Source organism: Delphinapterus leucas, chromosome 11 (assembly GCF_059928025.1).
Source record: "Delphinapterus leucas isolate spDelLeu-1000000601 "Yukka" chromosome 11, BTC_Dleu_Yukka2, whole genome shotgun sequence".
In the NCBI taxonomy this organism is placed as follows: domain Eukaryota; kingdom Metazoa; phylum Chordata; class Mammalia; order Artiodactyla; family Monodontidae; genus Delphinapterus; species Delphinapterus leucas.
Window position 1 is genome coordinate 69178712 of NC_143139.1, and position 23068 is coordinate 69201779.

General features: G+C 34.0%; 1 protein-coding gene across 1 annotated transcript; it reads right to left on the bottom strand.

Annotated features, from left to right (window-relative positions):
• Positions 1-2888: 2888 nt before the first annotated feature.
• Positions 2889-18868, bottom strand: MGAT4C (MGAT4 family member C). Its single transcript, XM_022552407.3, has 3 exons — positions 16794-18868; positions 10760-10907; positions 2889-7143 (listed from the first exon to the last, which is right to left on the bottom strand). Exons 1-3 carry the CDS (start codon positions 16938-16940, stop codon positions 6002-6004), a joined length of 1437 nt encoding a protein of 478 aa, XP_022408115.3. The 5' UTR covers positions 16941-18868; the 3' UTR covers positions 2889-6001.
• Positions 18869-23068: the final 4200 nt, after the last annotated feature.

Genomic DNA, 23068 nt, shown 5'->3' on the forward strand with positions numbered 1-23068 from the left:
CTCTAGATGGGAGTGCCTGAAGTACCACACAGAGATAGATGGCAATCCCATTTTCAATCTCCAAGGTTTTAAACTCTGTTACAAACTAGACATTTGTATGTTTGATTCAACCATTTTAAAGAGCTGGCTATTTAGGGTATTGCTTTTTCCTCCTATACATGAAATTTGAACATTCTATGTTCTTAATATGATTGTATTTTTCTATGAGCATATACAACTTACGTATTTTCTCACATAGTGAATTTAACTTTTGAGTAATTCTTCGAAGAGAATATCTAGACAGAGTGACATGGGAAGCTGAAGCAATTGTTCAAATAAAAAACTACTTTGGTCTCAAATATGTTTTTCAGAATAGATGTCCATATCCAATTATCCAGAACATGGTCTCAAATCTACATTTCAATCTCAATGTTAAAAAAAGAAGAGTAAATCATCTCAGAAGATTTGGGGATTAACGAAATGATTTCTACTCTGGACTTAAATTGGAGTAACTAACTGATGATGAACAGATTAATGAGGTGGAAGGGATTAGAATTTTGAGGATTCATGACCTTGTTATCTGAGTATCTTTATAGTTTGGAAATACAACCCCTTGAAACTCATATTTTAACCGTCAAATTTTATTTAAATTCAAAGGAATTTAAATTAAAAAATAAGGAATTTAAAGAATCCAAACAGTTGCACAAAATCTCTAATAAGAAATATTTTCGGAGGATGTCATGTATAAAATATGTGGTAAGGACGAGTAACTAAAAGCCAGTTCAGAAGGGGAACATAACCAGGAAGACAGTGTGTCATGAAAGCTAAAGCCAAGAATAAGTGGAAGTGTGGAAGCTAAAAATAATGCAAAGGATATACATCTCTCTCTTTCAACTATATAGGTACACGTGTACAAATACATATATATACACACACAGATATATACATATAAACATGTATATGCATGTATGTTTGTGTATATACACACACACATAAATATATATTATAGAGAGAGCACTCATGACAGATGTGTAGATACACACACGTGCAATGATTTTGGAACATATAAAAAATAATAAAGAAGATGTTTTCTCGGGGTAGATAAAAAATACAGTTAAAAGCAAAGGAAAAACATGGGACTTCCCTGGTGGCGCAGTGGTTAAGAATCCGCCTGCCAATGCAGGGGGCACGGGTTCGAGCCCTGGTCTGGGAAGATCCCACATGCCGCGGAGCAACTAAGCCCGTGCGCCACAACTGCTGAGCCTGCGCTCTAGAGCCCACGCTCTAGAGCCCAACTACTAAGCCCACGTGCCACAACTACTGAAGCCCGCACACCTAGAGCCCGTGCTCTGCAACAAGAGAAGCCACGGCAATGAGAAGCCCGCATACCGCAACAAAGAGTAGCCCCCACTCACTGCAACTAGAGAAAGCCCGTATGCAGCAACAAAGACCCAACGCAGCCAAAAATAAATAAATGAATTTATATTAAAAAAAAAGCAAAGGAAACTCAAAAAGTAAGAACTAATCAAATCACGTTGCATTACAGCCTTTTCCCTCCTAACAAGAATAATTCTGAAATGAATAGAGAAGAAATTCAAAGCAGTAGAAATACAAACACTGAAACTCAAGGTAGTCAAGGGGATAAACTGCCTATTTCCAAGTTTGAACATCATGGCTTGGGTCACTTATATCATTGCACTGGTCACTTTTGCCAGTAATGGAAAAGATACCAGAGAACAGGAAGTCAACATTAAAAAAAATTTTTTTGAAAACCACAGCTCTATGAGCTTAATAAAGATTCTAAGCAAAATTTTAGAAATTACAAAAAGCCTTTCTTTTTCTTTATTTTCCAAAGTAAATGAATTTAGATTTCTTTAAAAAATGGTCATTAATATTTACAATGGGAACATTAGGAACAAATGTTACAAATTTTGAATAAGATTTCTAAAGTAATAGATTAGAATGACAGAAATATATCTTGATTTTAGGAAGGCATTTACATAATTCTACATGACATTCTTTTGGTCATAATATAAAAAGGAGGGTGGATAACATATTTAATGTGTAGTCAAGTTTATGATTCCTATTGATTAGGATGAAGGTCTCTGGTAGTGTTTTGAAGGGCCATATCCTTTTACATATGTATAGCATGGCTAAAAAGGAAACATAAGTTTCTTGATGAGTTTATGTTATCTGATTTCCAGCTCTAACATCCTTCAAGGTAAAATTATTCCAATTTCACAGATGAGTGAACTGAGTTTCAAAGAGATTAAATAACTTTTATCATATCTAGAGACTAGTTACTGTAGATCTGGGTTTCAAACTCAGGTCTGCATGACTCTTCCATTGTATCTCCTATGAAGACAAAAGACATACATATTAAATTATGGTAACACAAATTTGGGAGGCTATGTTAAAACACTGAATGACAGAATCAAGAATTGGAAAGTGTGGGATCGTGGGTCAGAAGAAACAAAATGAAATTCTTTTGAAATTAATATTAAATTTTAGAAGAAATCTTCAAAGAATCAATTGAACATGTACAAAATGGCAAATCATGTTTTATCAGTAGATCATGTAATATAAAGTTTGAGTGTGGGCTCTATTGGTCAGTAGTATGGTGATAAAAAATGTGTTGCGTTAATGGATATATTGATGAGGCCAAAGAAGAGAATTGCATTTTCATCTTCAACTGCTAGAGGAGATTGAGAGCAGTGTTTTCAGTGTTAATCCTGGGAGCAATGTTCTAAAGGACATGCTGCAAACTGGCAAATATTGAGTGAAATGTGCCGTACGGACATCTAGAAGAGCAAGTGCTTTCTCTGCCATATCATATATTTCATATATGTTTGTTTCATTTATACACCATTATTGTACAGCCAGTTTTTCTATGATAGCTTTATAAAAATTCCCCAAGAATACTGGCTCAGTAAGAAATGGAATGTTCCAATGTCATGAGTGTAGCTGTATGACAGAAATAGTTCTAAATGACACATTGGTTTCCAGATTATATTTTTATAACTGGAAAATATCTACTTTATAAATTGCACAAGGTTATAGTTTTTCAATGAGAATGTAAAAGTGCTTGCATTAACAAGTTTTATGTACTTGTTTTATATCCACACTTGTTATTGCCGCTAAAATGTGTATTTTCCAAAAATGTTTATTTTCCAAATTTGTATTGTGCTTTTCCAAGATGCTTTTCTTTGATGTCCATAAATGCTGAAAAGGCTCCCTTAAGAAGAATTTTAAGTGTAAGTAATCTTTCAGTCAGTTTAAAGTATAAAAATAGAGACGTTATTTACGGTCACACCATATTTTGTGCTTGAAATCTGTCAGCGTCTTATTTTCATAGCAATTAAATAACTCAGCTATTCATGTCACATTCCAGTCTTTTTCAATGGGTACTCGTAACAAAGAATTTAATATATGTATTTTTTAAATTATTGCAAAGACAGAGATCTCACATAATGCTTAATAACAGAATATAATTAAACCTGACTTTTTTGCTTTGTGTTTCTGAGACAAGATTATTAGAGCCTTATTTAGAATTTTAAAATATAGGATATACAGCATTGAACCATGTAAAGATAAAGAATGTTCGGTCAGGTTTTTTATTTTAAAGAGAAAGGTTATTTGTCCCCCTGATCCATAATGGAGAAGCTTTCTTTGTCAAAGTCTTTTCTTAGAAAGTTGACCCACAGTCAACCTGTAAAGAAAACATAGAGACAGTCTTAGTTGATTGATCAGCTCAAACCCAGTTTTAGTAATGAAAGGATCAAATTTAAGATGAAATGTGATCCCTTTGGTTCACATTAGCATTTGTAATTCTCCAGCAAACATCCAATTTCACTGTTATCTTAAGTAATCTTTCTTGAAGCATTTTCCAGAAGTTGATGTCAATGGCTGGTCTTTGGAAACACTCCCAGAAGAATATGTAAAAGCTTACCACTCACCTCATGGAGTCTACCTAGGTCTTGGTATTATATGTCTTTATCGTGTACCTTTTATCATTGAAAGTGCAGAAAAGTTATTTCTGATTTCTGAGGTATGCATAGAATACTATATATATGATTAGCCAGTTAATAAAAGAGGGTGAGAAAAGCCAAGAAAACAGAATATTTTTAAGTGTCTGGCAAACATCCTCCAAATGAAAGCAAAAGTTATTACTGTTAGTTTAGTTTAGTGGCAGTATTCATCTTTTCTTTGGACTTTAAGACTTAGATGTGCCACAGAATATTAATACTTATAGGTTCATTGTTTTCTCTAACACTATAGCAACTGGGTGCAAAGAAAATACACAGTAGCTATAAGTATCAATAAAAGAAAATATTTCCCAATTTTTAAGTCTGAGTTTCTAATTTAATTGATTTGAATAGAATTAATAAAATACTTTCCATTCTTTTTTTGGACTGTATCATACCAGTGAGTCCTAAGGATTTTGTTTCAGGATGGAAGCAAGAACAAGAGGAATTCCTATTCCTTCTCATTATCCCAAGTCTAATATCTCTCTCTCTCGTGCTCTCTCTCTCTCTCTATATATATATATATACATGTATATATATGTATATATTTGTCTATATAATAGTATATTTGAGTCTTTCCATAAACATCCATGAAGTACTCTTTATTTCTCTTCATAATAAACCCCTTCACCTTTGCTGTTTGTCAAAAACTAAAAGGATGAGACAAGCTCGGGACATTCTGAAAAAACAATGATTTTAGGATGCACTAAGGTGTCCTGAATTGCTTTAATGGACCCATGGTGTGGATACTATTGTCAAGTCCCTCACGGTAAAATTTTGACAAGTTTGCTTACCATTTGGGTGCATATACCACAAGAGCATCATTTAGCACACTTTAGGATTATTTTACAGAATGATAACATGACTTACAGAAGAATTATACAAGCTATTTCCGATAGAATAACTTATTATCTGAGACTCACGTACCAGAGAACCAAAAGCATAAATTATGTGAAGACTAATCTCTACATAAGGGAAAGAACATTGCCTGGATATCAGAACATCTGATCTCTCATTCTAGCTTTGCTATGAACTAGCTCTGTGTGTAGAAGTGACTGATTTCTGTTTCTTACTTCTGTCCTTCATAAGATGTCCATTTGAACTCCAAAAAAGTATATGATAAATCACAATGGTTTCAATCATATGAATTTTAATACAAAACATATAAAATCAATTTCAAAAATTTTCTGCATATACTGAAAATGTTCATTAAGAATGGAATAACTATAAGCCTTCTTTAATTTCTTCTATTAAATGCAGGTACCCAATGGAACCTGAAAATATTGAGCATAACTTCTTCTTTGCAAAAGGGAAACTAGAAAAAGACTGCTTCCCACAGAAAATTTATTGACAATAGGTGTTCAAGTTTTTATACATTGAACAATGTCCCCTTTTATATAGTCAGGGGAAGATATTTTTTAAGTCTTTTTTTTTTCTTTCCATCACCCCACCTACACACAAAATTCTGTTGTAAAGACATCACTTCTATAAGGAGGTATTCATTGTAGATGTACAGAAATCTATGGAAACCTAAGTTTACAAGAAAAAAAATTATCATTCTAACCAACTGCATAGTCACAGAGATGCTTAATTAAAGTTATCTGATGATATAATGAAGTCACTTCTTAACTAAGTGCATACAGTGGCAAATATTTTTCAAGATTCACCATCCAACAAACTACGTTTTCTCATTTGAAATCCTTCATGTCACTTTTTGACATTCAGATGAAATTTTGAAAGTAATATGATAACATTAAAATATAAACAAAAGTAGCATTAACTGTGAACTGATACTCAACTTCAGAAGTTAAAATAAATGTAAGTGTGTATTAGAGTAAAAGTATGCTGACTATGCGTAAATCAAAACTGCCAAAATGAGTTTTTGAACATCTGATCCATTGTTTTCCCTCCAGAGGATAAAGGGAGCAAAAGAGGAAGGTAGCCAAAAAGGAAACAGGAAGACCTGCTTCAGTAACTGGACATATTGATTTAATTGGCTAAGAAGTCCATATGCTAATACTCCTAATAATCAACCATTCCTTTTGTGTTTTGGTAACATATATCCTCATACAATGTATATCAAATGGAATTTTTTGATTTACATCAGATACTTCAAAGTTTCCATTTTTGAATTCCCCTAGTCTTATGTAAGTAACACATTGTCTATTTTGTTTAAAATATCTAATATCTCCCCCAACATCTAGGGCTCCATGATGCAAAATGTCATTTTGTCGATCTTCTGTTCCAGTATTCACTTTAATTCTTTTGATTACAATTGGATTTTCAAATATAATCACAAAGACATCTCCTGTTGACGGTGATTTTCCCCAAAAGTATTCATCAACACTACTATAAGCCTTGCTTGCATCATAATTTTCAAAAACACTCATGTTGGTATATAGACTTGCAGGAGGGTTATCTGGGATATCAAATGGCTCCTCTTCAAAATCATCATCCTTCAGCTTATTCTCAGTTCCTTTATATGATGAGTAATAACCCATGTGCTGAAAGAGAGATGGTTTAAAACGAATCACATTTTTCTGAGCCAACAGACCGCGGAAATGAGTCAGTAGCCAATCACAAGGCATTTCTTGATAAAACATTAATAAAAAGTGTGCCAAACGTGGGAGATCATGAGAATGATAAAGTTTTCCAATATAGCCAAGTTTAGAGAATTCAAGGGTTACCCAGTAAGTTCCTACTAGGGATGTAATGACTTTCTTGATGGCAGTAAAGAAATTTTTTGAACAGCGAACATCATCTTCAAGCATTACATAATAATCTGAAATATTGGCACAAAAATTAAGCAAAAAAGCATAATCAACATTTTGCTTGGAACGAAATCTCACTCTGTCTTCTGGATCATTGTAGTTTCTTTTAAGGCCACTCAGGATTGGGTAATATTCCTCTGGAGCATGTATAACCATTAATCTTCCTGCAATAATATGGTGGGCAAATTTCTGTGTAATATCCTGTAACATGACCTCACGCCAGGATGAATTAAAGTCAGCTAGATGAACCACCACTGAAATTTCCTTCAACTCTTCATAGCTGGATTGCTCAAAAATTGACTTGATTGTCTCAAGTAAATAATTTCCTTTTTTTCGTCTCACTGATGAAAGGCCAATTGTAAGAAATCCTGGACAAAAGAATTCAGAAGGAAGACAAATTAAATGTGAAATTAGGTTTTGAATAACATAGAAAAAAAAGAAAAAAGTTCTTTTCAATTAAGCCTGCTACTCTATTAAGTAAATCTAAGTGAATGATTATATATAGAACATTTTGTCATTAAAGACTTATGCTAAATATATAAAGGTTATAGTACTTTATATATAATTGATACTTTCTATGGAAAAACTGCACCTTAAGCACAATGATGTATGAGCTCTATTGCTTAAACATTTGTTTATGAAATAAGATATATGGTTTAAAGTGTTCTGCAGCTCAATATTCTCATATATGCCCATTAGAGAAGATAGATATTTAAATAACATTGACACTGTTTGTTTTTTTTTTTTTTAAAAAAAACCTGCAAAAGGAGACAGGAATTCATCCAGTTAAGAATGACAAACTAGTCTCAAATGATGAAAAAGAAAATTAAGGGTCACTCATTCTTTTAATCACCTTTAAGTTTTTCATAGAAAACGTGCCATATATTTGCATCTTTCTTTAATCACTGTTATTACCTTGTACCAGAATAATTCATAACTGGACTTCACAATTTTATTTTGAAATTTATCTAGTATGTTAATTAGAATGAAAACAATATCATAAGCTATTTTTGAAAACCTGCATTATTGCTTAAACGTATGATGTATTGTTCTAAGACATAAATATTACTGATTTCTTTTTTTTTTAGCTGCCAACACTTAAAGCTTTAGGATATTTTAAAAAATAATCCTTAAGGCCAACTTTTACTAAAAATTCAAAATATCTGGTAACACTGTGTCTTCAATATAGAAAGCAACATTTATCTTGGGCCAGGTAAAGTTATATCCTCAAGACAGGCCATGTTTTCTCCAATTTACTATAGAACTCACCAGGCTCACTCTAATCCTGTTACTATAGGTCTCTAGATTTTCCATCTCTGTTTTAATGGGTTTTGTCATCAACTATAAGACTGAACCATCAGGCGTGGTTGTGCTCCTACCAGACATTGTCTGGATGTACCACAGCTTTCTTATCCATTTATCTACTGAAGGGCATCTTGGCTGCTTCCAAGTTTTTACAATTATGAATAAAACTGCTATAAACATCCATGTGCAGGTTTTTGTGTGACATAAGTTTTCAACTCCTTTGGGTAAATAACAAGGGATGTGCTTGCTAGATCATGTCATAAGGGTATGTCTAGTTTTGGAAGAAACTGCCAAACTCTCTTCCAAAGGGGCTGTACCATTTTGCATTCCCACCACCAACAGAGGAGATTTCATGTTGCTCCACATCCTTGCCAGCATTTGGTGTTATCAATGTTTTGCACTTTGTTCATTCTAAAAGGTGTTTAGTGCTATCTGATTGTTTTAATTTGTACTTCCCTGATGATACATGATGTGGAACATTTTTGAATATGTTTTTCTGACATCTGTGTATATTCTTTGATAAAATATCTGTTAATGGACCAAAGACCTTAACAAAGACCTTAACAGATATTTCAGCTGATTTCTTTATTGTAAAACACATTTTGTAGTAATTTTGTCTGGTGAAATTTTTATTCAGATATTTGAAACCTAAAATTAGAAATTAGATATTTTTAGAGAATAAAATAAAACACTGTGAAATGGCAGTTCCCCTCTGAGAAGCATTAGATGTCTTCTAATTAAAATGTTTTCACTTTTTAAAGCTCTCATTCTCACCATGACTCAGAACTGAATAAAATTTCAGAGCCACCATTTGGAAAATAGGAAAATGTTTATATTCACCAAGATCACTGTTTCAAGACAGGCACCTACATGATTTGATTTGCGCAATACTGAAAAAGCCCCTTCCAAGAAAAATCTTTTTTACTAGTCTATTAGAGAGGTAGAAATTTACATGTTTCATTGAAATACCTGGGCTTACGATCCTGTCTTCTACTGAAAAGCTAACATGTTATCTGTTACAATTTAACTCAAGACACCAGCGCTCATTAATACTCAATAACAGCCAATACTTATAGAATACTTTCTACATAAAAGGCAGAAGTCTGAGTATTTTACATGTAATATGCATCTTGAATATTCAAAACGTCTTTTGAGATAGCTTTGCACTTATCAACATTCCTGTTTTATAGATAAGGAAACTAAGTCACAGTGAGACGAGGAAACTCGTGCAAGGTGTAATACCTAGTAAGTAGTGTGTAAGAGCAGTAGACATTTGAAATGGAAGAAAGAAAGAGCGAAAGAAAGCTAAAGAAAGCTGAATTGTTACAATTTCCTCAACCTGGTGATCACAAACTCATTTGCATAAACACTTCTTAAGAGGAAACTCAATTTTTGTGGTCTCCACATGATCTACTAAGAAGTTCATGATATCATGGTGTATCACTTATTCTAAAACTCATATTTTTCACACAGAAATATTTTGAAATCAGGTTGCATATCACAACTGATGGCATCTTACAACTTAAAACTGATAATGCTTATACTTTCTTAGTGGTACATCAATTAGATCATGATACTTTCTGTAATCTATAATGTCTTGAAATCCATGAAATGTAGTATGTTACTTCTTGGATCCAAAGTGTCTATAGTGGATTGAATAGTTTCCTCCAAAATTTCATGTCTACCTGGAACTTCAGACTGTGACCTAATTTGGAAATAGTCTTTGAAGATGTAATTAGTTAAGGATCTCGAGATGAAATCGTATCGGGTTCAGGTTAGGCCCTAAATTCAATGACTAGTGTCCTTATAAAAATAGGAGAGGACACAGAGAGACAAGAGAGACAAAGGGACGAAGGCCATGTGAAGATAGTGGCAGTGATTGCAGTTTTGTTGCCACAAACTAAGGAATGCCAAGAGTGACCAGAAACTGAAAGAGGCAAGGAAGGATTCCCCCCTTGGTTTCAGACTTCTGGCTTCCAGAAACATGAGAGAATAAATTTCTGTTGTTTTAAACCACCTAGTTTGTGATATTTGTTATGGTATCTTAGGAAACAAATATAATGACTTTCACTACTTCAAGCTGGTGGCATGTCATAAAAACCGAACCAATGTTTGAAACTGTATTACTATGGGAATAATTTTTTTTTTTTTTTTGCGGTACGCGGGCCTCTCACTGTTGTGGCCTCTCCCGTTGCAGAGCACAGGCTCCGGACGCGCAGAGCACAGGCTCCGGACGCCCAGGCTCAGCAGCCATGGCTCACAGGCCCAGCCGCTCCGCGGCATGTGGGATCTTCCCGGACCGGGGCACGAACCTGTGTCCCCTGCATCGGCAGGCGGACTCTCAACCACTGCGCCAATGGGGAAGCCCGGGAATAATTATTTTTAAAAGCTAACTTTAAAAATTTTAAGTCAATTGATTTTTCCTAGTCTCTCTACATGGTACTATAGCAAACTGTTAAAAAGATCATGTCACAATTAGGCATTTAATTTTTTTGTTGTTATTAATGGAATTGGATCCGTGAATAATTGCCATTTGTGAAGAAACACTTAACTATTTCCCAAAGAACATATTATATTAGTAAAACCCATAAACTTTTATTGTTATACAAATGAAGAAAGTTATCATTTTAAAACAAAATATTTTATTGTTCTTGATTTTAAAAGTCTAAGGATACTTACGCTTTCTTTGTAAAGGCATGACAGCTAAGAAGCGATAGGTGACATTGATGGCTCCTGAAAAATTAGATAAATCTTTGAAAGTATGCACATAGCGTTCGGGATTCAGTTGATGTGTAGATGTTTCCCTTACAAGTTGTTTGTCTCCTTCCTGAATGCCAAGAAGAAGGCAGAGAAAGCAAATAAATAATAGGTGGTCATGGATTAAATAAACTTTCTCCTTACACAATAAATATATGGGTCTGATACATAATATGGGTATTATATAAATCTCAGTTACTGACACCACAAGCTGTAGATAATTATCTTTACCCTGAATTCCTACCTAGAGTCTCTGTTCCAGTTATATTCCACTTTTTATACTATGCTTACAATTGCTTTTCTACAGCATACATCAATAGTGGCATTCTCTTGATAATAATAAAACATTCTCTTGATAATAATTAAAAAAAATCTCTATTTGAAACTCCCACTGCCTTCATGTTAAAATTCAAATTCTTTACAATAATTTAAGGATCTTAAAACTTGACAGTAATCTCTTTTACAGTTTCATGTAAAGCTAATTCTCACTAGATTCCCCATATTTGAGTCATATTAAACTATTTACTCTTCTTCAAGCCCTATCAAATAAAAGACCACACATTATTCTTATGATTTTGAAATTTTAGGAATGATTAGGAGGATGTAGTAGTGGACATAACAGTTGGAGTCTGGATAACTTATTAATCAAAAAATTTTAGTCAGTCACTTATGTGGCCACTATAATTGAAGGCTGTTGAGAATGGACAGACATGGTCCTTGTGACATGGTAGTATTTTTTTCAAATGTCTTCGAGATAACTCAATTAGGATACATTTGTACAAAGTCTTCAAGGAAATGTCTTTAGACCTTATACTAGCCTTTTCCATGATGTTTTCTTGTGGATGTAGAGGGGGAGGGGGAGTATTCCGACAGAGGTGAAGTTTGGTCCTTTTTTATTTAAGACCCTCATTATTGATCTGATACTGGAATTATGTCATTCAATCTTAAGGATGGTTTATATTCAAGAAAACGTACATATTCAGCTTTAAAAATATCCTGTCAATCAGTAATTGCTTTGTTTTATCTCTGTTTAATATAAGTTCAGTTGTAGATTTTGATTATCTAATCACCATTTGATCAAGCCTCTATTGGTTATACATTACTAGCAAAATGACTTGCTTGGCTTTTGTATATGGTTTAGTACCACTGGTAGAATATTAGGGCAACTAATTAGGAAGAAACATTTCTTTTTTGGCAAAGTGTCTATTGTGCTGTGTGAGTTATGTGGATATTTCTACTATTCAGTATAAGAATGGCAGGTCAGGCATGGGCATGCCATTAAAACTACAGAGAAAGTGAATGCATTAAATAAACTTGGTCCTCATGTTTTTGGCTGTGGTCAATAAAACTTTAATCAATCAAACCTTGTTCTAAAATATTAGAAAGGATTCAAATACAAACTTTACCTCAACTGGAACATTCACTGCTTTGTGTCAAATTTAAATATAAATGGAAAAGTTGACTACCTCAAACTTTTAAATCTATGGCAGGGCTGAAATTGTCTTAGAATAAAAATTGAGAGTAGTGAACCCTGACTGGGAAGAGCTATCAACCTGGTCCTTGATAAATGAAGATTCATTCTGAATATCTCTTCTGTATATTCAATTATGTTTATGAACCTATAGTTGCTCTTTAATACTGTATTTCTATATTTTATATTGACTTGATGATTTAGACAAAGAAAAAATACTTTAGTCTGGTTTATAATGTATTTGCCATCTGTAAAATTATAGAGTTTCAAAACACATGATATTAAACTAGGAGGCTAGTTTTCTTATAAATGTACTCATTGAATATCCATTGAATTCTGATTATTTTAAATTCATCGCACATAAGTATTTTCATCTTTGTATTTCTGAAAACCTAAAAAACATCATGAAAGTTTTAAAATGAACAAGTTTAGGATTTCTAAAAGGTAACCAGAGACTCAGTTCTGCATCAGCTACTTTAATAGTAATGTAACGGTGTACACAGTCAATAGGGTATAGAAGAAATAGCTATAAAAATCACAGTAGTCACAACACTGAATTGATTTTACCATTCTGGTCTTATGTGATTTCACATTCTAACAGGATACTGAATATCTCTTTAAGAATTATATCATGAACACGTAAAAATCCAGACTTTTTCTGTGATAAGATAGAGTACATTCATCCTGTTTGAAGGACATAACAGAATATAAAATGAAATGAAACTTACATGAAAGCACTTTATTAAATTCTCAAGAACAGGTTTCTTTACACTTTTCAGCATAAATAAATCATGCAACTTTCACCTGAGTCTGTCTTGTTGGCTGCTTTCCAGAAGCATCTATCTGAACAGCCGGGCTCTCCCTGGATACCTTCTTTCTGTAGCTACTATGTTGTAGTGTATTTCTCAGTAATAAGAAAAAGCTCTATGACAATCATTTTCTGGATAGGAAGGCAATTCAATGGACTAGCTACAGACTAAATATATACCCTGGTGGCTACTTTGAAGATGCTCACAGCCGAGAGGCTAAGTTGATTGGATATGCAGTGTCTCTTCTACTTAGTTTGCCTTGTAATACTATTTGTCTCTTACACTGAACTTGGCTTTCTTTCCCACTGAAAGGCACATATGCCCCTAACATGTAAGCAATACACTAAACTGTTACATGCCCAGATTTGGGGGCCACTGATAGATTTTCTAGCAAGAAGAGTACAATAGATGTGCTAAATAACTCCAGAGACCTTACTACTGTAATTGTTTATCTGATTTCTCTGAATTATAACTATTATTTCCCCCTGATTTAAGAAAAACAGAAAAAGGGGCTTCCCTGGTGGCACAGTGGTTGAGAGTCCGCCTGCCGAGGCAGGGGACACAGGTTCGTGCCCCAGTCTGGGAAGATCCCACATGCCGCAGAGCGGCTAGGCCCGTGAGCCATGGCCGCTGAGCCTGCGTGTCCGGAGCCTGTGCTCCGCAACGGGAGAGGCCATAACAGTGAGAGGCCCACGTACCGCAAAAAAAAAAAAAAAAAAAGAAAAACAGAAAAAGAACAACCTGCTAATGTCTCTGCTTAGAAAATTGCATGCATTGTGATATTTTGGAGTCAAGAAAGAAAATCAAGTCAGATAATTTTAGGAAAACTGAACAAGCACAGATAAAAGGGTTGAAAAGGGAGAAGTATTAAAAAGAAACTGCATTATATCCTAGTAGGAGGCCAGTTTTCCATGGTTATTAGACATTTTTAGAAGAACAATTTTAATTTTACACAAATGATTTAACAAATATTTCAAATATTTATATATATTAAGCCTTGGGATAAAATTTAGCTCAAAATGCAATTTAGGTAAAAAACATCATCTAGTAAACAGTGAAAAATTAAACTAATAAAAATATTGTCATTGAATTGTCAATATGGGGGTATGCTTGTATTTAAAAACCATTTTAACTCACCTTTTCTAACTTAATATAAGTTTTTAAAAATAATTTCAATTTTTAAAGCTAAGAAGCAAACAATCTCTTCTCTGCACCTGGGATGATTTGCAAATTTGACTAGATATACGGCTAATGTAGCAAGAAATTTTTCATTGAGAAAGTACTCTTTAGTAAGAGCTACTTCATTAAATCACACTTTTTATAGGTGGCTAGGACCTATGTTTAGATAGAAATGCATAAAGAGAACAGTAGTGTTTGACTTTCTTATGGATATATACTCTATTAATTCTTACACATTTTATAGTGAATTTGAAGCTGTTCTATTCCAAAAAGACATAAGGATGTTTGCTGCATACAATAATCTTTTGTCTACTTAAAGTTAAATACTGAAATTTCACTTGAAAGTGTCTTACATGCATCATTATTGAATACAACAAGCAACCTGCCAATACCATGTTTTTGATTTACAAGATGTGATATACTTCTACCAGTACATACAGATGCAAGAAATAAATTTTTATCACAAAATTAAATAATTAATCAAGAGCTCCTCTATGATCTTTAATTCTATTAATTAAAAAATAGCTGGATCGGGCTTCCCTGGTGGCACAGTGGTTGAGAATCTGCCTGCCAATGCAGGGGACACGGGTTCGAGCCCTGGTCTGGGAAGATCCCACATACCGCGGAGCAACTGGGCCCGTGAGCCACAACTACTGAGCCTGCGCCTCTGGAGCCTGTGCTCCGCAACAAGAGAGGCCACGATAGTGAGAGGCCCGCGCACCGCGATGAAGAGTGGCCCCCCACTTGCCACAACTAGAGAAAGCCCTCGCACAGAAACGAAGACCCAACTCAGCCAAAAATAAATAAATAAATTTATAAGAAAGAAAAATAGCTGGATCACCTGGGCCTTGCTCTACTGTCCTTAAATTTCATAAACCTAATAACCAGTTTAAAAAAATCTAAAATGCATATCATTAGTAAGTTTCTCCAGTTTGCTATGTTTACCTAAATCATGCCTAGTCAAATTCTATTAACTGTGCTAACTTCAGTATTATGAATTGACTAAGGACGATAGAATGAAGAGTCCACAAGATTAAGAGCTATACTTGAAAGTAAAGGCTTAGGCAGAGTCAAGATCTAGGAATCTGACAGAACTTTGCCATCAAAGAACAATGCTAATGGAAGCAAGATGCTTTACAGAAGACTTCCTAAGAGGATCTGCAAAAACTTAGATCATGTGGTTGGCTCATAGGATATATTTAGAATAGTATCTGGCAAATAGTAGGTAGTTACCAAATCATGTTCAATTAATAAAACATTTTACTAGGAAATGCTCTTTGTAGTTATTGTCAGATTATCTCTAGCTAAGATATTAATTGAAACTTTTAGCATGCTTGTATGATAGAATGTATTTTCAGGTCCTCTATCTGTCCAAAGGCTTTGATTTTCTGAAACATGTGAACAGGAATAATTGCATAAAAATTAGAATTTTCCCAGATATCTTAAGCTCAATTCAGATAGAAAAAGTGAATTACTCTCCATATTACTTTCATATTACTCTCATCAGACGTGAAATTATATAATTATAACAAAAATGAATAATAGAAACAATTTGAGTTCTCACAATTAGTCAGAATGTGTCCTTTTGCATACTTTCATAATTCACTTAAAATTCATTCATAAATTATCTACTAATTTTACCATTTTTAAACTATTGAATAGCTTTCACATAATATTATCTTTAGTTCTTAAGGATCTATATTACTTTTCAGTGACCGTAAATGTATAACATGGTGGTCATTTAGTGTTATTCCAAATCCAAATGAGATGTCACACATTGTAATAAAATGTTCCTTCTTAACAAAATAGCACAATTAGTATCACTAATTAGACAATGGGATTAAAAAATTTTTGATAATATAGAAAAGTAGAGAAAGTAAGGAGTAACACCTTTAAGCAAATTTTGTTTATTCTATTTACAGCAGACCCTTGAACAACACAGGTTTTAACTGCGCAGTTCCACTTATAAGTGGATTTTTTTCCAGTAAATACGTAATACACTACACGACCTGAGGTTGGCTGAATCTGCTGATGCAGAAGTGTGGATATGGAGAGCCAACTGTAAAGTTACACACAGATTTTTCTGAGTGCCTGGAGGGTCAGTGCCCTTAAAACCCACATTGTTAAACAGTCAACTGTATTTCAAATTAAAGCTCACAAATTACAATGATTTTATGCAGTATTAATTCAGATAGGGATGATAGCTAACTTATTTGGAATTAGAGATATATATTTGAACCACTATATATATATATATATATATATATATATATATATATAGCATTAAAGAAAACATTGCAACATAAACCAAAACAATTGTAATGTTGGTAATATATAATTAATATAAAAAGTAGCTAGATAGGAAATATACATGTTATAATTTTGCTTAAACTAAGGCTATTTCAATAGCCTGGGACTGAAGTTAGGTTACAAGTGGACTGTCTGGTTCAACTTAGGCTTTATTCTGAACAAAAAATAATCAACCTCCAAGACTTACCATAACATAGCTATCTTCAATGTACAAGTTCATAAACAGAAGGAAAATGACAAGAACTCCCAAGAATGAGACCGTAGAACGTTTTCGCAGGCATCGCATTTTATCTAGTGTATCAAAAATATGTTTCACTTGGTGAAATTTAAACATTCTCTCCTGTAGAAAAGAGGCACAAAATTATTAACAATTAATTTTGTATGCAAATATTTCTTCATCGTATCAGTCAAATCCAGGCCTTTATAAAATCTCACTATTCAAATCTTGGAACCAAAATTGTTTCCAATTTCACAATAAATTTGGCACCGGCTATTAATACATTAACAGAAGGATAATGTAGTGGTTTATATTGATGTAGAGTAAGTAAAAATGAAAAGCACAGTTATTTCTGAACAAATAAACATTGGTAACAATAATGTAAGAAAATAATACTTCTTTGATGAGAAAGAATAAAAATTAAAGAGAAAAGCAAACATTAAGGTAACATCTACCTCCTCATATTATAATGTAATGAAAATGAAAGAAACTAGAAGTATGGGCCTAATACTGATCTCAGAGTAGGTGCACTGAAAAGAGTGATGGGGAGAAAATCTGGGTGAAAGAAACAGAAGTGACAAAGGAAGCGAAAGTTTTGGGGGTGAGTCCACACATATATTTGAGTTATAATTGCTTTGTTTATTTTTCCAGTAATTCTTGCTAAATCAGAGTAAATCCCGGAGTGGCATATCGACATTGCCTTGCTTGATCTACTACCTAGAAGTCTGGCAGTTTATAATGATTTATGGACTACAAAAAGGCAAAATTGGAGTCAGCAAGATTAGTGGAGGCCTAATGATTTTCCATTTCACTCTTCTACATTTTGTGATCTGCTCCATCATTTTGTGATTTGTAAATGAATTACAAATTCATCTAGATTACCATTTTTTTAAAAATATAAATATCTGGGATGATCAAAAGACCAGTGGAATCATATTTTGTCAAAAATCAACTATAATATGGAAATCGTGCCTCGTTATGTACTAAGTCTCCCTGGGCTCAGCTTTAGAATGAAGTATTTATGGGCCTAAAGAACTTCAGGAGGTGAAAAGGCCTGCACCCCAAACCCTTACAACAATGTCTAAGAAATAGCCAGCTAATGATGGCTCTTCAACGAGTTAATGCAAGAAAGCATTTATGAATCCTTGTAAATTATAGGAAAGAATATTAGGAATTGGGAGAAAGGAATGTTATAAGAATTAATGCCCATTTCCTTTGGCCATATTTTTCTCTAGGGTTATTTTTTCTTGTTAATTTTTAGGAGTTTTAAATATATGTGTAGGGATACACATATATATATATACTAATCTTTGCTCACGTTGAAAATATCTAAATATCTTTCTCAAGCACTTTTTGTATTTTCTCCTTTTTGGCATGATGTTTGCAGTGTAGTGGTTTTTATGTCAAATTTATTTCATGAATGTGGACTTTTTTTGTATAATGCTTAAAAAAAATCCTTCCCTATCTTGATGTCATATGGGCAGTCTCATTTATTTTCTTCTGGGATTTTTTTGTTTTGCATAGATAGATTTTTTTTTTAGTATACCTGTAATTTATCTTTGTGTCTTTTATGATATAGTGGAATAATTTATTTTATCTTTTCTATACAGAGAACTGATGATCTGCTCACAGTGCATTGGCATAACTACTATTCATACTACCACTCCTAATTTCAAGGGTGTGGGCAAGCATACTCTCCTATGTACACAGAAATATAGAAGAACTGGGTAATGGTAAACATTAATACTGTATACCAGACCATACATTAAATCATCTCTTCTTTTGGTTCGTGATGCCAATTCTAGAATAGGGTCACTTTCTAATTTGCATTTATGGGTCAAAAATGTATTTGTAGAGTCATCATTTATAACCTTTTTCAATAAGAAAATACATACATAGCACTTTTGAACCAAAATATTATAAGTGAAATTCTGTTGTCTGGTTCTATATTCTGTACCATACTGTAACCTGGTCCTGATTCTACAGATAAAATATTCTGTTTGTAAAAGATTTTTTATCTGGATTTGGGTGCAGGATAAGGTGACCCTTCATGTTCACTGAAGTTGTAATCTAAGGATGCCTAGGAAGGATAAGAAGCAGGATTAAAGCTATGGACTCTCCATCTGGGTGGCTAATTTCAAGAGAATGATGTTCTGGTAGGGCCTCCAGACCCCAAGGAGCTGGAGGGGATACCTACTGGGTGCAGATTCTGGATGCAGCTGAGATCTGTTAGTACAAATGCTTGTGAGTCTAGATGCTTAAGGCAGAAGTCTCAGGGTCATCTGAGAGGGACCATTTTGGAGTAGGGTCTGGTGAGGGGCTTATCTGTTTATATTCAGTGGCTGGTCCCAGAACCCTGGTGCTGCCCTCTATATTTTGGGAGGTGCTGGATTCAGGTCCAGGAGAGAATGTCCCAGGCACTTAGCTCTTAGAACCACGACTCCACATTTCCCATGGATTTTTCTCACGATTGTCATCAGAAGTTATTTCAGCATACGCATGAAGGTGTTTTCATCACAAATTTGTTTGAAAACCAACAAGTGAAAATATTTTAAATTGACAACAGTAGAAGATGTTTGAATAATTTGTAGTGTTATTAGATTGAAGCCATTGACAATGTTGCCCTAAATGCATATTTGATGATATACAAAGGAGTTTATGAGACAGGTTAAGTAATAAAATGGGTATAACAACAAAAAAGATTTTTATCTGAATTTTGAAATGACAAAGGATTAGAATCTAATCATATACAAGTGACACAATATTTCTAAATGTCAATTTGGGAAGACTTGGCAATAGTATGAAATACATTTATTCCCTTTAACTCAGCAATTATATTTCTAAAAATCTGTTCAAAGACCAAAAAAAATGTATTTGTGAGCAAGTTTAGCTATGGTATTGCAAAGCAGTGATGTTTGTAAAACAAATTGGAAACAATCTATAAGCTGTTAATAGTCATTATCTCAATGTAGCAGAAGAATCAGGAATTTTCAATCTTGTTTTACTTTTCTAAACTTTCCATATTTTTAAAAGCACATATATTTAGTAATATTTTTTAAAGTTACTTTTAATTTTCAAAATTCTTTATTGTCTGTTGGAAAATAAAACACATTTTATTTCCTGGACACAAAAGTATAAACAGCAAATTTTTTTCAAGAAAATAAGATTTAACAAATATGTAACAGTTTATGGTTATGCCTCTGGATGCTTAGAAAGTTGAATGTTTTGAGTTCAATATAAATGCTAAGTCAAGAAGGATTCCATCCTAATTCTATTTTTTTGAGACAAAAAGAAAATGTAAATTATGAGATGCAAACTGAATTTGCAAAGTTCAAATGTACATAATTATGTATAGAGATAGTGCTGGGCAATACATTTTGCATGGATAGCTCATTGAACCTTCATACCAATGCTAACACATTAATACTACTATTAGACCAATTTTAAAACTTAAGGAAAACAAGGCTTTCTCATCTTCATAAGGGATGCTTCCAGCTTCTAAATCTTAGAATTATTACAGAGTCTGCTCTATTAACCACTATTGGTATACAGTTTATTAATTAGGTTTCATATATTTTAAATATATGGTTGTCAACAGACTATTAACATATGTGATAATAATATGTGACATTGGTCTGTTGAATAAAATAAAAACAATGTAATAAAAATAAATTAAAATTTCTTGGCAGAAAGCAAAATTTTGATTAAATATATTTAACCTAAAACACATATAAATATATAACATTAGGAGGTGGGTGATATATGATATTTCAACTAGCATAAGAAGTGGTAAAAAAAATGCTTTGAAGACAAACTGCTGTGCATTTTGCATTAATGCAAAATAGAAGAAAATTAAACAGTAACAACAACAGCAACAAAATCCTGGAATATAATTCCAAAGAGTTGACAAAAACAGAAATTCAGTCCTTAGAGAATAGTGGTAGTCACCTAAGTTCTAACCTCCAATCTTCCAACTTATAATCCTCCAAAATTCATTCAAAACATTCAGAGCACAAATAAACCTTCCATAGTATATACCCTCAGAATAACCAGGAGAAATATAATAGCACAAAGTTCAATTTACATATAAGCAAAAACAGTAACAGCCAGGACAAGAAGAATTGGCTAAGGAGCCTAAATCAGATGTCAAAAGTTAGACCAAAATATGTGTCATTTATTAAACAAACTACACCAGACTACACCACAGTAAAAGAAAAATTAAGAAAGCTAATAATCTATCCAAACTCCTCTCTCATCTCAAACATACAATTACACGGATCCAGGAAAAAACAAAACAAATGAATATTCACAAAAAAGAAAACAAACAAACAAACAAAAACCCAGACCAAAGTCAAACAAATTTATTGAGAAGAAAACTGAAATAGCTGAGAACTCTGATATTAGGCTTTTTGTTATGCCATGAAGCAAGGAAGCTCTCAGAGGTTAGTGGGGTCACATCTAAAGAACACAGAAAACAACTTGAGGAGGTTTATATTGAGAAAATTTGGGGAAAAAAACAATGATCAAAAATTGACTATGATTGATAGTAAAATACTGAATTAATATAAATTCATGATTATATTGTGATAATAAAAAGGAGAGAAAGAAAAAGTAAGAAACCCAACTGCCACAATTGGAGGTGATCATTGCATCATCTTCTGATTGCAAAATCAGTAATTGAAACAAAAGAATTAAAGTTCTCCCTCTGCATTTCCAGGAGGAACTGTATTTCATCCACAGTTGATGATGGTTATTTTCAGACAATGAACAACTGGCAGCATAGGGCAATTATCCTTGAGAAAAAGGAAACAAAAAAGTAAGCCCCATAATTTCTCCAGTTTGCTGCCAAGAGACAGTTTTTAAAAGGCAAAGCAGGGGCTCTCCTGGTGGCGCAGTGGTTAAGAATCCACCTGCCAATGCAGGGGACATGGTTTCAAGCTCTGGTCTGGGAAGATCCCACATGCCACGGAGCAACTAAACCCGTGTGCCACAACTACTGAGCCTGTGCTCTAGAGCCCATGAGCCACAACTACTGAGCCCGCATGCCACAACTACTGAAGCCTGTGTGCCTAGAGCCTGTGCTCCGCAACAGGAGAAGCCACCACAATGAAAAGTCCAAGGGCAGACAGCAGAAGCAAGAAGAACTACAGTCCTGCAGCCTGTGGAACAAAAACCACATTCACAGAAATATAGACAAGATGAAAAGGCAGAGGGCTATGTACCAGATGAAGGAACAAAATAAAACCCCAGAAAAAACAACTAAATGAAGTGGAGATAGGCAACCTTCCAGAAAAAGAATTCAGAATAATGATAGTGAAGATGATCCATGACCTCAGAAAGACAATTGAGGCAAAGATCGAGATGATGCAAGAAAGTTTAACAAAGACCTAGAAGAATTGAAGAACAAACAAACAGAGATGCACAATACAATAACTGAAATGAAAACTACACTAGAAATAATCAATAGCAGAATAACTGAGGCAGAAGAACGGATAAGTGACCTGGAAGACAGAATGGTGGAATTCACTGCTGCGGAACAGAATAAAGAAAAAAGAATGAAAAGAAATGAAGACAGATTAAGAGACCTCTGGGACAACATTAAATGCAACAACATTCGCATTATAGGGGTCACAGAAGGAGAAGAGAGAGAGAAAGGACCTGAGAAAATATTTGAAGAGATTATAGTCGAAAACTTCCCTAACATGGGAAAGGAAATAGTCACCCAAGTCCAGGAAGCACAGTGAGTCCCATACAGGAAGAAACCCAAGGAGAAACACGCCGAGACACATAGTAATCAAACTGGCAAAAATTAAAGACAAAGAAAAATTATTGAAAGCAGCAAAGGAAAAATGAAAAATAACATACAAGGGAACTCCCATAAGGTTAACACCTGATTTCTCTGCAGAAACTCTACAAGCCAGAAGGGAGTGGCGTGATATACTTAAAGTGATGAAAGGGAAGAACCTACAACCAAGATTACTCTACCCAGCATGGATCTCATTCAGATTCGATGGAGAAATCAAAAGCTTTACAGACAAGCAAAAGCTAAGAGAATTCAGCACCATCAAACCAGCTCTACAACACATGCTAAAGGAACTTCTCTAAGTGGGAAACACAAGAGAAGAAAAGGATCTACAAAAACAAACCCGGGGGCTTCCCTGGTGGCGCAGTGGTTGGGAGTCCGTCTGCCAATGCAGGGGACTTAGGTTCGTGCCCCGGTCTGGGAGGATCCCACATGCCGCTCG

Coding starts and splice junctions, on each gene's coding strand:
- MGAT4C (XM_022552407.3), bottom strand. CDS start 16,940: ATGTTTAAATTTCACCAAGTGAAACATATTTTTGATACACTAGATAAA. Junction 10,908..16,793: donor TTGAAGATAGCTATGTTATG/GTAAGTCTTGGA, acceptor CTTGGCATTCAG/GAAGGAGACAAACAACTTGT. Junction 7,144..10,759: donor CATGCCTTTACAAAGAAAGC/GTAAGTATCCTT, acceptor TCTTTTGTCCAG/GATTTCTTACAATTGGCCTT.